This window comes from Dipodomys spectabilis, unplaced genomic scaffold, assembly GCF_019054845.1.
Source record: "Dipodomys spectabilis isolate Male_0828 unplaced genomic scaffold, ASM1905484v1 ptg000067l, whole genome shotgun sequence".
NCBI lineage: Eukaryota > Metazoa > Chordata > Mammalia > Rodentia > Heteromyidae > Dipodomys > Dipodomys spectabilis.
Genome location: NW_024870744.1, coordinates 8322055 through 8334981, shown reverse-complemented (window position 1 = coordinate 8334981; position 12927 = coordinate 8322055). Strand labels below are relative to the sequence as shown.

The 12927-nt window shown below is 62.0% G+C and overlaps 2 protein-coding genes across 3 annotated transcripts; both read left to right on the top strand.

The window, feature by feature from the left end:
- The first annotated feature begins 348 nt into the window (after nt 1-348).
- On the top strand, nt 349-9730 carry Card9 (caspase recruitment domain family member 9). Of its 2 annotated transcripts, none has more exons than XM_042681066.1 (13): nt 349-457; nt 1686-1888; nt 2253-2390; nt 3701-4005; nt 4084-4263; nt 4350-4493; nt 4792-4917; nt 7161-7352; nt 7832-7873; nt 8180-8225; nt 8997-9049; nt 9394-9470; nt 9542-9730. In XM_042681066.1, exons 2-13 carry the CDS (start codon nt 1705-1707, stop codon nt 9639-9641), a joined length of 1587 nt encoding a protein of 528 aa, XP_042537000.1. In that variant the 5' UTR covers nt 349-457; nt 1686-1704; the 3' UTR covers nt 9642-9730. The 2 variants fall into 2 exon arrangements, with proteins under 2 accessions (XP_042537000.1, XP_042536999.1); XM_042681065.1 differs by having other exon boundaries at nt 8985-9049.
- Nucleotides 9731-10389: 659 nt separating this feature from the next.
- Nucleotides 10390-12653, top strand: Dnlz (DNL-type zinc finger). Its single transcript, XM_042681067.1, has 3 exons — nt 10390-10661; nt 11246-11385; nt 12377-12653. Exons 1-3 carry the CDS (start codon nt 10446-10448, stop codon nt 12543-12545), a joined length of 525 nt encoding a protein of 174 aa, XP_042537001.1. The 5' UTR covers nt 10390-10445; the 3' UTR covers nt 12546-12653.
- The last annotated feature ends 274 nt before the right edge of the window (nt 12654-12927 follow it).

The window sequence follows — 12927 nt, the reverse complement described above, 5'->3', positions numbered from 1 at the left end:
AGCTGGCCCAACCCTGCATGAGTGTTTGCAGAGATGATGGTTAACTCCAGTGTTTGTCATGGAGCACTCTTCTGGGGAGTGAACTGTCCTCCAGCATCAGGAGGTCTGCCACCCCTATCTTCCACAGTGCTGGGTGTCTAGGACTCCCAGTGGCCCCAGGATACTGGCACAGGATAGAGAGGGTGCTTCTGCTCCCCACAGGATTTCCACTTCCCTCTGCCTGGCCCCAGGGGCCTCCCTCCCTGGACAAATCAGAAAGCAGGTCAGCAAGGACTATCCCCTTGTGGGAGGGCCAGCCAGCCCCTGTGGCCTCACCAGAACCCATCAGGAAGTGCAGAGGCTCACACGGCTCCACCTTCCCTCCAGCCGGGGCGGCCAGCAGCACCTCCACATCCAGAGAGTCCCAGGCTACTGCCGTGTCAGTGGCCAGGGCACCATCCTACACCGGACCCTCGAGGTAGGCTCAGCAGGTGTCCTTTCTGAAAGGTGGCTGGGGAGACCTTGGTGGCCCTGGACCAAGAGGAGCAGTCAGCTCCCAAGGCCAAGTACTAGATGGTGCTTAGGCACTAGAGAGGTACTTGGTCATACCAGGGGGACGGGACCGAGTTAAGTCCAGTGTGGGGCCATGTGGATTTGGGGCTCACTGTGAGAAGGATTCTCCCCTGGGCTATTGGGCCGGATGATGCTGGTGCAGCAGGAAACTGGGAAATCCTTCAGAAGGAGCCAGCTGGGCCCGTGTCTCTCCAACTGGTGACCTGGCCCCCTAGGCTGATGCCCATGTTTCTTAGGCGCTAGGAGCTGTCCCCACTGCAGAGCGCCACAACTGTGTGATTGGCAGCCTTAGCACAGCCTTGGAGCCAAGGCTTCCAGTCCTGCTGGTTGAGATGTCTACCTCGCACAGGTAGAATGCAGTGGGTAATGCCAACATGGGTGGACCTCTTCCGCCAGAGCTGGCCTAGTCCCCCACCAGCCTCAGGCCAGGGCCAGGCCTTGTCTGAGGCAGAAGAGCCCAGGGATCCCTAGCACCTGGCACTGGGAAGGAGCCACAGCAGCCTTGCCAGGCTGTGGGCCACACTGCCATCCCCTCCCTGTGTCGGCCTGTTGGAGGTGACAGACGCGCCCTGTGACAGTGAACACAGGAAGCTGCCAGGCGGCCGTTGCGTCACCAGCTGTTGACTGACGGCAGAACTTGGGGCCTGTTGAGGAATGAGGAAGTCCTGCATGGCAAAGGGGGAGAGCCAGCCTGCCTCATCCTAGCCTAGATCTTGGCCGGCTGAGGGTCCACAGGCATGCCAAGGGACAGAGCCCCACAGGGAAGCCCCAGGGGCAAAGCTTCAACCGCTCACCGCCATGTGTGAGAGGTGGCCCGCACAGGGCCAGGGCCCGAAGAGGTGAAGATGGTGTGTGCCAGGAGGATGGCATCCCTGAGGGGACTCCTACCCAGTCTGGACTTCTTGAATTGGCTTAGGGGAGTCTGTCCATTCCCTGGTGGCAGAGGCGGCAGACGGAACAGGGTTCAGGGGACTATCGAAGGGGGGCTATGGCTCTGCCTCTACTGTCACTCTAGAACTGGTCGTGGAGCTTCGGCTGGGCCCTGGCGGGCCTGGGGCTGCTCCTGGAGCAGGGCCCAGGCCCAGCAGGAAGCAGAGGCGGGCATCCTACCTCGCCTGCTCTCCCGCCCCCAGCCTGCGGCCTGCGGCGGGCATGTCGGACTACGAGAACGAGGACGAGTGCTGGAGCACGCTGGAGAGTTTCCGGGTGAAGCTCATCTCCGTCATCGACCCCTCACGCATCACGCCCTACCTGCGCCAGTGCAAGGTTCTGAACCCCGACGATGAGGAGCAGGTGCTCAGCGACCCCAACCTGGTCACCCGCAAGCGGAAAGTGGGTGAGTACGGCTCTCCCCCCTGCAGACCGGGTCCCTGGGTTCCCAGGAAGCCTGCCCCGCCCGGCCTCCATCCTGGGCATGTGAACAGCACGCTTCTCCCCCTGGTGACCCACTTCCGGTCTGCTCAGTGCTGCTGAGAGCCGGGACAGTGGGACTCCCACCACAGCTGAGACTCCTCAGGACCATAGGGCGGCTGGGCAGCACTGTGTCCTCAGCCCAGTGAGACCTGAGGGCGTCTCACCCAACCACCACAACCCTCTACCAGGCGGGGCCCTGTGGGGTAGAGCGTGGGGCACCCACGGCCTGCCATCTCCCGTGGGCCTCCTTGGCCTCTACCCACCCACCCTGCCTCTTCTGCCTATAGGCGTGCTCTTGGACATCCTGCAACGCACAGGCCACAAGGGCTACGTGGCCTTCCTTGAGAGCCTGGAGCTCTACTACCCACAGCTGTACAAGAAGGTCACGGGCAAGGAGCCGGCACGTGTCTTCTCCATGATCATTGGTGAGGGGCACACGGAGGGGGGACGGGTAGAGCGGGCAGGCCTCGCCGGGGGACACACAGGAGATTGGAGAGGGAGGGAGGGAGGATGGCATCCCTCACAGGATGCCTACCCAATCTGGGCTTCTTGAATTGCTTGGATGCCTACAGAAAGGAGCAGCTGGGGTGGGGCCTCCCGTCACACCTACTGAGGTCACCCTTTCCCACACTAGCCTGGGAATACTCACCTAGAGAAGTGTGTGTGTGTGTGTGTGTGTGTATGTGTGTGTGTGTAAGAGACAGAATGTCCTGGGCCTTAAACTCAGGGACTGGGCGCTCTCCTTTAGTTTTTTGTTCAAGGCTGATTGACCTCTACTAGTTGAGCCATAGCTCAAGCCCAACGATAAGGAGCAGGTGCTTAATGCTTAATTAGAGATAAGATTCTCGCTGGGTACCAGTGTCTCACACCTGAAATCTTAGCTACTCAGGAGGCTGAGATCTGAGGATGGTGGTTCAAAGCCAGCCTGGGCAGGAAAGTCCATGAGACTTTGTTTTTTGGGGGAGGGGGTCTGTTTGTGGGGCCTGAACTCTGGGCTTGGGTGCTGTCCCTCAGCTCTTCAGCTCAAGGCTAGCGCTCTACCACTGAGCCACCTTCCCAGCCCTCCATGAGACTCTTATCTCCAATTAACCACCAGAAAACTGGAAGTAGTACTGTGGCTCAAATGGTAGAACATTAGCCTTGAGCTGAAGAGCTGAGGGACAGTGTCCAGGCCCAGAGTTCAAGCTCCATGACTGATTAAAAAAAAAAAAGATTCTCACAGACTTTCCTGCCTAGGCTGGCCAGGCTGGCTTTGAACCTGACCTCAGCCTCCTGAGTATGATTGCAGGTGTGAGCCACTGGCACTTGGCTGGAATTGGGTTTGAGCCCTCTAAAGCCCCTGTCCCCTGAGCCCTCGCCACTGCCCCAGGGCACAGTCCTGATTTCCAGCATGATGGGGCACTGTCCAGGCCCCATTGCCACACCCAGTCCTCCATCTCTCATTAAGGTTCATCGTAAATTAGACACAGAGGGGCGGGTTGACCCGGCCCTGCGGCTCCAGGAGGGGACTTGGGTAGAGGCAGCCTCCTCCACAAGGGCCAGCAGAGAAGCAGAATGGGCCTGGAAGGGCCCTAGGCCCCGAGGGAAACTTGCTGGTCAGCTTGCCCTCTGTGGGAGCCCAGCAGGGCCTCCTGGCCAGTCTTGGAAGGCCCTCCCCGAGCCCTCAGGACTGGACAGGCCAAGGCAGAAGCTGCGGCCATGGCGGCCCAGTGCCCTGACGCTGTGTGGCCCCCAGATGCGTCGGGGGAGTCGGGCCTGACGCAGCTGCTGATGACGGAGGTCATGAAGCTGCAGAAGAAGGTGCAGGACCTGACGGCCGTGCTGAGCTCCAAGGACGACTTCATCAGGGAGCTGCGTGTGAAGGACAGCCTGCTGCGCAAGCACCAGGAGCGCGTGCAGCGGCTCAAGGAGGAGTGCGAGGCTGGAGGCCGCGAGCTCAAGCGCTGCAAGGACGAGAACTACGACCTGGCCATGCGCCTGGCCCGCCTGAGTGAGGAGAAGGGCACCGCCCTCATGCGGAACCGTGACCTGCAGCTGGAGGTGAGGAGACCCCGCAGCGCCGCGGGCCCGCTGCGGGGACGCTGCCGGAGGGGATGCGGCTGACTGTGCCACCCACAGGTTGACCGGCTCAGGCACAGCCTCATGAAGGCCGAGGATGACTGCAAGGTGGAGCGCAAACACACGCTGAAGCTCAAACACGCCATGGAGCAGCGGCCCAGCCAGGAGCTCCTGTGGGAGCTGCAGCAGGAGAACACGCTGCTGCAGGCCAGGGTGCAGGAGCTGGAGGTCTCGGTGCAGGTGGGGCTGCCGGGCACGGCGGGCAGAGGCGGGGTCCCTCGTGGCCACATCAGCTTTTCCAGCCTGGTCCTCTTCGCCATCTTCAGAAGGGGAAACTGGACAGGAGCAGCCCCTACATCCAGGTGCTGGAGGAAGACTGGCGCCAGGCGCTGCGGGACCACCAGGAGCAGGCCAACACCATCTTCTCCCTGCGCAAGGACCTTCGCCAGGGAGAAGCCCTGCGCACCCGGGTACGAGCCCAACCAGTGCCCGCTGGGCCTGGAAGGAGGGTGTGGGACCGCCACCCCATACCTCCAACCACCTCTGGAGGCACTGCCCTTTGCCCAGATCCCCCCAGGACAGTGGGGGCCACCCTTAGGGCTCACAGTGCCCGTGGCTGAACAAAGAGTGGCCATGGTCTCTGGTGGGCCTGGCCTCCCCTGTCCCAGCTGGTGTGACCAGTTAGTTGTGCCTCTGAGCTCTGGGCCTCTGCCCCCTGGTGGCCGGGTGGGGAGAGGGCACGTGGGGCTGAGCGGTGGCCCCCTGCAGTGCATGGAGGAGAGGGAGATGTTTGAGCTGCAGTGCCTGGCCTTGAGGAAGGACTCCAAAATGTACAAGGACCGCATCGAGGCCATCCTGCAACAGATGGAGGAGGTGGCCATCGAGAGGGATCAGGTAGGTGCCACACGGTGCCTTGGCTGGCTGAATTCTTAGGGGTGGAACCTAGCCTGCCAACCTAGGGCTGTGTCTTCCTCACTGCTTCCCACGCCGTTCCACTCAATAGAGTTGGTGCTTCATGCAGTGCTAGAGGTAATTTGGTAGTGTGCATAAGGTATGGATTCTGGGGGCCATCAGTGGAGACACAGGAAACCCTCTAAAGCAAGGCTACAGACTAGGATTGGACAGGGGTCCTTTTCTTTTTAAACTGTATTTTTATTTATTTACTTATTTATTTGGCACTGGGGATCGAACCCAGGACGTTGCACTTGCTAGGCAAGCACTTTGCCACTACTGAGCTACATCCCAGCCCAAGGGGTCCTTACCTGGTGGTCCACAATCAGAAGCAGCGACAGAACTTAGGGGGGCTGGCCGTCACTATGTGTGTGTGGTCATCTGGGGTGGGGGGGTTCTCTGAGCTCTTCATGGCCTTCTGCAGGAATTGTTTCTTATTTTTCTTGTGCTGGTACTGGAGCTTGAACTCAGAGCCTAGGAGCTGTCCCTTCGCTTTTTTTCTCCCCCTCTCAAAACTGATTCTATTACTTGAGCCACAGCCCCACTTCCAGCTTCTTGGTGGTTAATTGGAGAAAAGAATTGCACAGACTTTCTTGTCTGGGCTGGCATTGAACCTCAACTCTCAAGTCTTGGATTCCTGACTAGCTAGGATTTCGGGCATCGGCTACCAGCATCTGACAACAGTCCCATCCTTCAGTGGAGTCTGTTTTTTGTGCCTCAGGTGTACAAAAGTCTGAGGTTCATTTTACATTTCCCCTGCCCACTTTTTTTTTTCTCATACCAGGGCTTGAATTCAGGAACTTGTACTTGCTTGGCTTGCCTTGTTTGCTGGTGTTCTATCACTTGAGCCAGCCCTAATTATTTGCTGGCTATTGTGGAGATGAAGTCTCTCAGACTGTTCTGCTCCAGTTCACTTTGAACATTGATCCTTGGATGACAGCCTCCTGATAACTGGGCTTGTAGGCAGATGAGCTGCTGGCACCCCACTTAATTTTATGCAAAAGTTTGTTTGGTGCTAGTCTTGGGGCTTGAACTCAAGGCTTGGGTGCTGTCCCTGAGCTTCTTTTGCTCAAGGCAGTGCTCTCTCACTTGAGCTAGAGCTTCACTTCTGGCTTTTTTGGTAGTTAAATATAGATAAGAATCTCAAAGAGGCGCTGGGAATGTGGCTTAGTAGTGGAGCGCTTGCCCAGCAGGCTTGAGGCCCAAGGTTCAATTCCTCAGTACCACATAAACAAAAAATAGATTAATTAAAAACTTTGGGGGGGGGGCTGGGAAGGTGGCTCAGTGGTAGAGCACTTGCCTTGCATGCCTGAGACCCTGGGTTTGATTCCTCAGCACCACATAAGAAAACAAAAAAACAAAAAACTTTTTTATTTGGGTCCGGTCATGGGGCCTGAACTCTGGGCCTGGGCGCTGTCCCTCAGTAATTCAGCTCAAGGCTAGCACTCTACCACTGAGCCACCTTTCCAGCCCTAAAAACTTTTTAAATCTGAAAGACTTTCCTGGCTTCAACCTGTGATGCTCAGATAGCCTCCTGAGTAGTAGGATTACAGGCATGAGCCACTTTACACTCCTAAAAAGCCATCAACAATCATGTTCTTGATACCCCCAGCATCCAAACTTCATTAAATGCATGCATAGGTGGGGTATAAACCTTTACTGACTGTCCACAGGAAGACTCTGCAGGTCTCCCAGGTCCCCAGTGACCATCCTGAGTGTTCTTGGCTCATGAAGATTTTGTGTGTGCTTTAAAAAAAAAAAATCTGGGCTGGGAAGTTGGCTCAGTGGTAGAGTGCTTGTCTTGTGTGCATGAGGCCCTGCACCACATAAGCAGAAAAAACTGGAAATGGTGCTGTGGCTCAAGTGGTGGAGCGCTTGCCTTGAGCTGAAGAGCTGAGGGACAGCGCCCAGGCCCAGTTCAGACCCCACGACCAATAAAAAAACAAAACAAAACTGTCCACATCCATCATGAGCCTTCATGACTTTGCCAATCTCTCCAAAGCCAGTTAGGTCTGAGCAGAACCAAAGGGAGCCAAGACAAGGCTGCATGGGCCAGCGCTGGCAGCCCCTGGGCTGCTCTGTTCCCTAGGGCCTCTGCTGGGCCGAGGCTGTGCTGGGGAAGGTGATCCAGGAGCCAAGGAGAGGGGGAGGGTGCCTCTGAGGAGAGCCCTGTGCCGTCCCTACAGGCCATGGCCGGCCGCGAGGAGCTGCACGCGCAGTGTGCCCAGAGCCTGCAGGAGAAGGACCAGCTGCGCAAGCGCGTCCGGGAGCTGGGCGAGAAGGCGGATGAGCTCCAGCTGCAGCTGTTCCAGTGTGAGGGCCGGCTGTTGGCCGCCGAGGGCAGGCTCAAGCAGCAGCAGCTGGACTCGCTTGTCCTGGTGGGCCTTGGGTGTGGGAGGCCTGGGGGGAATGGCCCTGCCTGGGGCGTGAGGGCATTCGGTGGGATGCAGAGGCCAACACATCCCCGAGAGGAACCACGTAGCGATGGGACGCCCACGGTTCCTGCCTGCGTGGCCAATGTCCCGCTGGTGGCCTCGGCAAGACCGTGGATCTTCCTGACCCCTTTCCCCGCTGTGGAGCTGACTCACTCTCACAAGTCCCCTCTGCATGGTGGGGTGAGGGCTGCAGACACAGCTCAAGGCCCAAGCAGCAAATGTGGTCAGGTGGTGGCCTGCAGGGGGCCTGGTGGGGTACAGGTGTCAAGGAGGACAGGCAGTCTGTACGGGGGTCCTAGTGTGGCTGACATATGGCAGGACTCCCTAGAGGGCAGGGCTGAGGCCCCCCCATACCCAGGCCGGCCCGGCCCAGACGCAGGACCCCACAGCCTGCTGATACGCTCCCTTTCCTGTGGCCACAGAGCTCTGACCTGGAAGACAGCTCACCCCGGAACTCCCAGGAGGTGAGTGTGGCCCCCCCAGGAGGGGTTGGCCTCCCCTGGACCACACCCCACACTTGCTTTCTCTCTCCTCCCCCCACCCCTGGTCCTGCTCTGGGTTGGTTGGAAGAAGAGCACTGGCCTGATTGCTTGGGGTAAACTAAGGCAAGCATAGTTGCTTCTGGCAGGAGCTTCATGGCCCTGCAGAGCTTTGATAGTGATGGCTGTGTCCAGCTGAGAGCCAGGAGACTGCACAGCTCAGGTCCTGCCTAGAGTAGGGCAGGGGCAGCTTAAGAACAGCCTAACCCCTGGCCTGTCTTGTCTTTGAAGCTCTCTCTGCCTCAGGACCTGGAGGACACCCAGCTGTCAGACAAAGGTGAGGGGTTTGCCCTCTGCATCACGGGGCAGAGCAAGGACATCGGACAGGCTGGGCATTGTAGTTGGGCTTGGTGGTTCATGCCTGTAACCCCAACATAGCCATTCAGGCTGCCACAGACACACAGTGTGTGTGGAGGTAGCCTGGGGCTGGAGAAAGGTCTTCTCTGAAGGGCTGGGGTGAGGGGAGGGGGAGGCCCAGTGGAAGGAGGAGGGACCCCTGGAAGGTTACATAGGAAACCAGACAGACTTCTGCAGCCAGGCCGACCTCAGCCTCTAAGCAGAGGCAAAAGGGGAAGAAGTGGCAGGAGATGCAGAAGTGAGGGCCTGGCCACCTGCCCCAGCCCCAAACACGAGAACTTGAGGCTGCTGAGCCCAAACGGGCACCCAAGAAGCCACCGGTGTCACCAAGGGAGGCTGGAGGGCAGGTCTGTATGGACACCAGGTCTGCGTGCACACCAGGTCTGCGTGCAGCTGGCTGCCAGCACCTTCCACCAAGGGACTGAGGACTGGTCTTCCTGGGGCCTCCACTGTGCTGCTCCCCCCCAGGAGCCCCTGTGAGGGGCTTGGCTCAACCTGGCCAGGCTTGGGGTCAGGATCCTTTTGCCAGCCCAGGAGGAGCGGGCAGGAGGGAGCAAGGGCTACGCTGGTGCCACCAGGTGGACAGAGGGGAGCAGGCCGGAGGCCCCGCAGCTGGCCCAGGAGGTGCGCCGCCGGGCAGGGGGCCGGGGGTCGCGGTGGGCAGGACCCACGGGCACAGCTCTCGTTTCAGGCAGCCTGGCAGGCCGTGAGAGCCCAGAGCAGCCCCTCGTGGCTCTGCAGAAGGTAAGGCTGCCCGGGGGCCCCTCACCCGGCCTCAGCGGCTGACCCCATGCTGGGAGCGACTCCCTCTGGACCCCTGGCCCCCGTGAGGCCCCCACGGCTCTGCTTGGAGGCCGCGGGCAGTGTTCGGAGCGCGGAGTCCCCCGCTTTCTGGGGCAGAGCCGCAGGTGTGGGGACTTGGGGGGTGCTGGGCGTCTCACCGGGACAGGTGCGCGCCGCAGCCGGCTGCCCAGTAGCGGGGTCCCGGGCGGAGGGTGCCCGGCCACTCGGGCCGAAGGGCGGCCCCAGGCGCAGTGGTCGAGGCCGGGGAAGGGCAGGGCGTCCACTCGCGGGCCTCTCCTTTGCAGGACGCGGGGCCGGGCAGCGGCGAGCCTCCGGAGAAGGAGCGGCGGCGGCTCAAGGAGAGCTTCGAGAACTACCGCAGGTGCGGGTGACGGGGTGCGGGCTGGGGGCGCGGCCCGCGCGCGCGCCCCCGCCCACTGCCGGCCTTTCCAGGAAGCGCGCGCTGCGGAAGGCGCAGAACGGCTGGCGGCGGGGCGAGGAGGACGCGGGCAACACCACGGGCAGCGACAACACCGACGCCGAGGGCTCCTAGCCCGCCAAGCCCCGCGCCCGCTGTGGGCTCCGCAAGCCTTGTACTCGCGCTGCGCGTGCAGCCCGCAAATAAAGTCACCGCCGAGCGCCGCCACTGCCTGTCCGGGGCGCGGGGGACACGGGGAGCGCGGGGGACGCGGGGCCGGGCGTCAGCTCTGCCTGTCTGGGGCGCGGGGCCGGGTGCCAGCACTGCCTGTCCAGGGTGCGGGGGACACGGGGGGGCGCGGGGGACGCGGAGGGCGCGGGGCCGGGCGTCAGCTCTGCCTGTCTGGGGCGCGGGGGACACGGGGGACACGGAGGGGGGGGCGCGGGGCCGGGCGCCGCCACGGCCTGTCCGGGGCGCGGGGGACGCGGGGGGCACGGGGCCGGGCGCCGCCACTGCCTGTCCGGGGCGCGGGGGGGCACGGGGCCGGGCGCCGCCACTGCCTGTCCGGGGCGCGGGGGACGCGGGGCCGGGCGCCTCCACTGCCTGTCCGGGGAACGCTGGGGGCACGGGGCCGGGCGCCGCCACTGCCTGTCCGGGGCGCGGGGGACGCGGGGGGCGCGGGGCCGGGCGCCTCCACTGCCTGTCCGGGGCGCGGGGGACGCGGGGGGCGCGGGGCCGGGCGCCGCCACTGCCTGTCCGGGGCGCGGAGGGCGCGGGAAGCGGCGTCACACCGCAGGGCGGCACCAGGGGGCGCTATAGGATGCGAGCGTGACGCCTCCGAGCGGAAGCCCAAAATAGGCGCTTCCGTCCACGTGCCCTCCTCCAAGATGGCGGGCTCGGCTTCAGCCGCGAGGGGCGGGGCCGGGGGACGCTGCCGGGATGTTGCGGATGGCGCTGGGCCGCGTGCCGGCGCTGCTGGGAGGTGCGCGGACCCGAGGGCCCGGCCTGAGGAGGCTGTGGGGCCGGGGGGCGCGCACGGAGGTCTCCAGGAGGCGGTGGGCCTGGGGCTGGCGGCGCTGCACCTCTGGACCGGGGCCCGCGGCGGCGCTGGGGCGCGTAGAGGCGGCGCATTACCAGCTCGTCTACACTTGCAAGGTGGGTGCACGTCGGGACCGAGCCGGTGCACCCGGCGCCGGGGACCCGGCTGGAGGGCGGAGAGGGGGGAAAGGGGTCTTCCTGGAGGGGCGGGGCCCGAGGGGAGGAGGCGGGGCTTTCCCGGAGGGGCGGGGCCCGAGGAGTGAGGGGCGGGGCCCGAGGGGAGGAGGCGGGGCTTTCCCGGAGGGGCGGGACCCGAAGAGTGGGGCGGATCTTCCCGGAGGGGCGGGGTCCGAGGAGTGAGGGACAGATCTTCCTGGAGGGGCGGGGCCCGAGGAGTGAGGGGCGGAGTCTTCCCGGAGGGGCGGGGCCCGAGGGAGGAGGCGGGGCTTTCCCGGAGGGGCGGGGCCCGAGGAGTGAGGGGCGGAGTCTTCCCGGAGGGCGGGGCCTGAGGTGAGGGGGGCAGAGTCTTCCCGGAGGGGCGGGGCCCGAGGAGTGAGGGGGTGGGGTCGCCCTGGGTGCGGTCTTCCCAGAGGCCTTCCTAGAGGCTGCCTGGGGGCGGGGCCTCGTGAAGGGGTGGAGCCTCATGAAGGGGTGGAGCTACCCCGTGGGCTCCTCGCCTGAGCATCCTCATTCTCAGCCAGGTCTGTGAGACCCGGTCCTCCAAGCGCATCTCAAAGCTAGCCTATCACCGGGGTGTGGTCATCGTGACCTGCCCGGGCTGCCAGAACCACCACATCATCGCCGACAACTTGGGCTGGTTCTCTGACCTGGACGGGAAGAGGTGAGACCGGCCCGCAGAGCCCGGGCTGTACCCCAGCACAGGCCCTCATTTTCGTCCAAGAGTCCATTCAGCAGCCCACGCCCGCCTCCCTGAGACACCTCACCCCGCTTGAGTTCTGGATCCTACCTGGGCAGCCCCACCATCTTGTCTGGACAGGACATGGATTTCAGATAGACCATGCATAACTTTGTGGTATTCTGTGGGTACCCTCCCAAATGTCTCAGTACACTTTAGGCCAACTGGGCTCCTCTTGGATGCTTCTGATGGTTTTGGTAATTTCTGGAGTGGATCTGTTCTGTACCCCATCTGTCAGGAGCTGCCCTCTTTGCCCCTGGCTGAGGGCTGGGGCCATACACTGTAACTTCTGTCTCCATGTCCTTGTGGCCGGGATGGGACAGGATGGGGCAGCTCCTGCAGTCCTGCAAGGTTGTCTGTTAATGCACTGCTGGGGCCTGGCCATAGTGCTGTCAGACCTGGGCTTCGAGAAGGGCCTGGAGGGCGGGCAGGCGTGGAGGACCACGGTGCCCCCAGCGGTGCTCCCAGCAAGGGAGATGGCAGCCTATGTTTGTTTCTTGGTTCCTGAGGTTAACCTTGCTTGCAGTCACGCAGGGAGGGGTTTGTGAAGATTCACACGGCTCTGATGCCACCTGCACCTTAGAAATTGCTTCTGGCTTGAGCTAGACATGAGGTGTTTCTCTTTATTTCTCTTTGTGCTGGTCTAGGGGCTTGAACTCAGGGCCTGGGTGCTGTCCCTGAGCTTTTTCACTCAAGGCTAGTGCTATACCACTTGAGTTACAGCTCCACTTCCAGGTGTTTTGCTGGCTAATTGAGGAGTCTCATAGACTTTCCTGTTTGGGCTGGCTTTGAATCATGATCCTTAGATCTCAGCCTCTTGGGTAGCTAGGATTACAGGCGTGAGCCACAGCACCTGGCTCATAGGATGTTCTTTAGGGGTCAAGTGTAGGGGTAATGCTGCCTCCCTGTCTGTTAGGAACATTGAAGAGATCCTGGCAGCCAAAGGGGAGAAAGTACGCCGGGTGGCTGGCGAAGGAGCTCTGGAACTGACTTTGGAGCCTGGGGGGGCTTCCAGCTCCCCCACTGCCCCAGAAGAGGGTGAAGGTGAGGATCCTGCCCACCCCAGCCAGACAGAGCAGAGATGACTTGCATGGTGCTTGCCTGTGGACTCCTGCCTTCCACAAAGATGCTTCCATCAGTCCCGGCCTCTCAGACTCTGCCTGCTTCTTGTCAGTAAACAAACGTCACCTTCATGCGCTGGGTCTGTCTGTCTTTCCTGGAGTCAGAATGACTCCCCCGTGACCTCTCTTTGTGGCTACAAGACCCCCTCCCCACTGCAGAGGTGTCATCAGTGCTTGCCTGCAGTGGGCCTGGGCAGGGGGTTGGCTGCAATTAGAGGATGTGTCGCCCGCTGTCCTCTGCCCCGCACAGGCGGCTCCTCCCCATGAACCAGGGCCAGCCTTGGCCCTGGTCCTCGGTCATAGCAAATTCCAGTGGCCAAGCAGAGAGGACTTGGAGCTGGGGCGG

Coding starts and splice junctions, on each gene's coding strand:
- Dnlz (XM_042681067.1), top strand. CDS start 10,446: ATGTTGCGGATGGCGCTGGGCCGCGTGCCGGCGCTGCTGGGAGGTGCG. Junction 10,662..11,245: donor AGCTCGTCTACACTTGCAAG/GTGGGTGCACGT, acceptor ATTCTCAGCCAG/GTCTGTGAGACCCGGTCCTC. Junction 11,386..12,376: donor TCTGACCTGGACGGGAAGAG/GTGAGACCGGCC, acceptor CCTGTCTGTTAG/GAACATTGAAGAGATCCTGG.
- Card9 (XM_042681065.1), top strand. CDS start 1,705: ATGTCGGACTACGAGAACGAGGACGAGTGCTGGAGCACGCTGGAGAGT. Junction 1,889..2,252: donor CACCCGCAAGCGGAAAGTGG/GTGAGTACGGCT, acceptor TTCTGCCTATAG/GCGTGCTCTTGGACATCCTG. Junction 4,494..4,791: donor GAGAAGCCCTGCGCACCCGG/GTACGAGCCCAA, acceptor GGCCCCCTGCAG/TGCATGGAGGAGAGGGAGAT.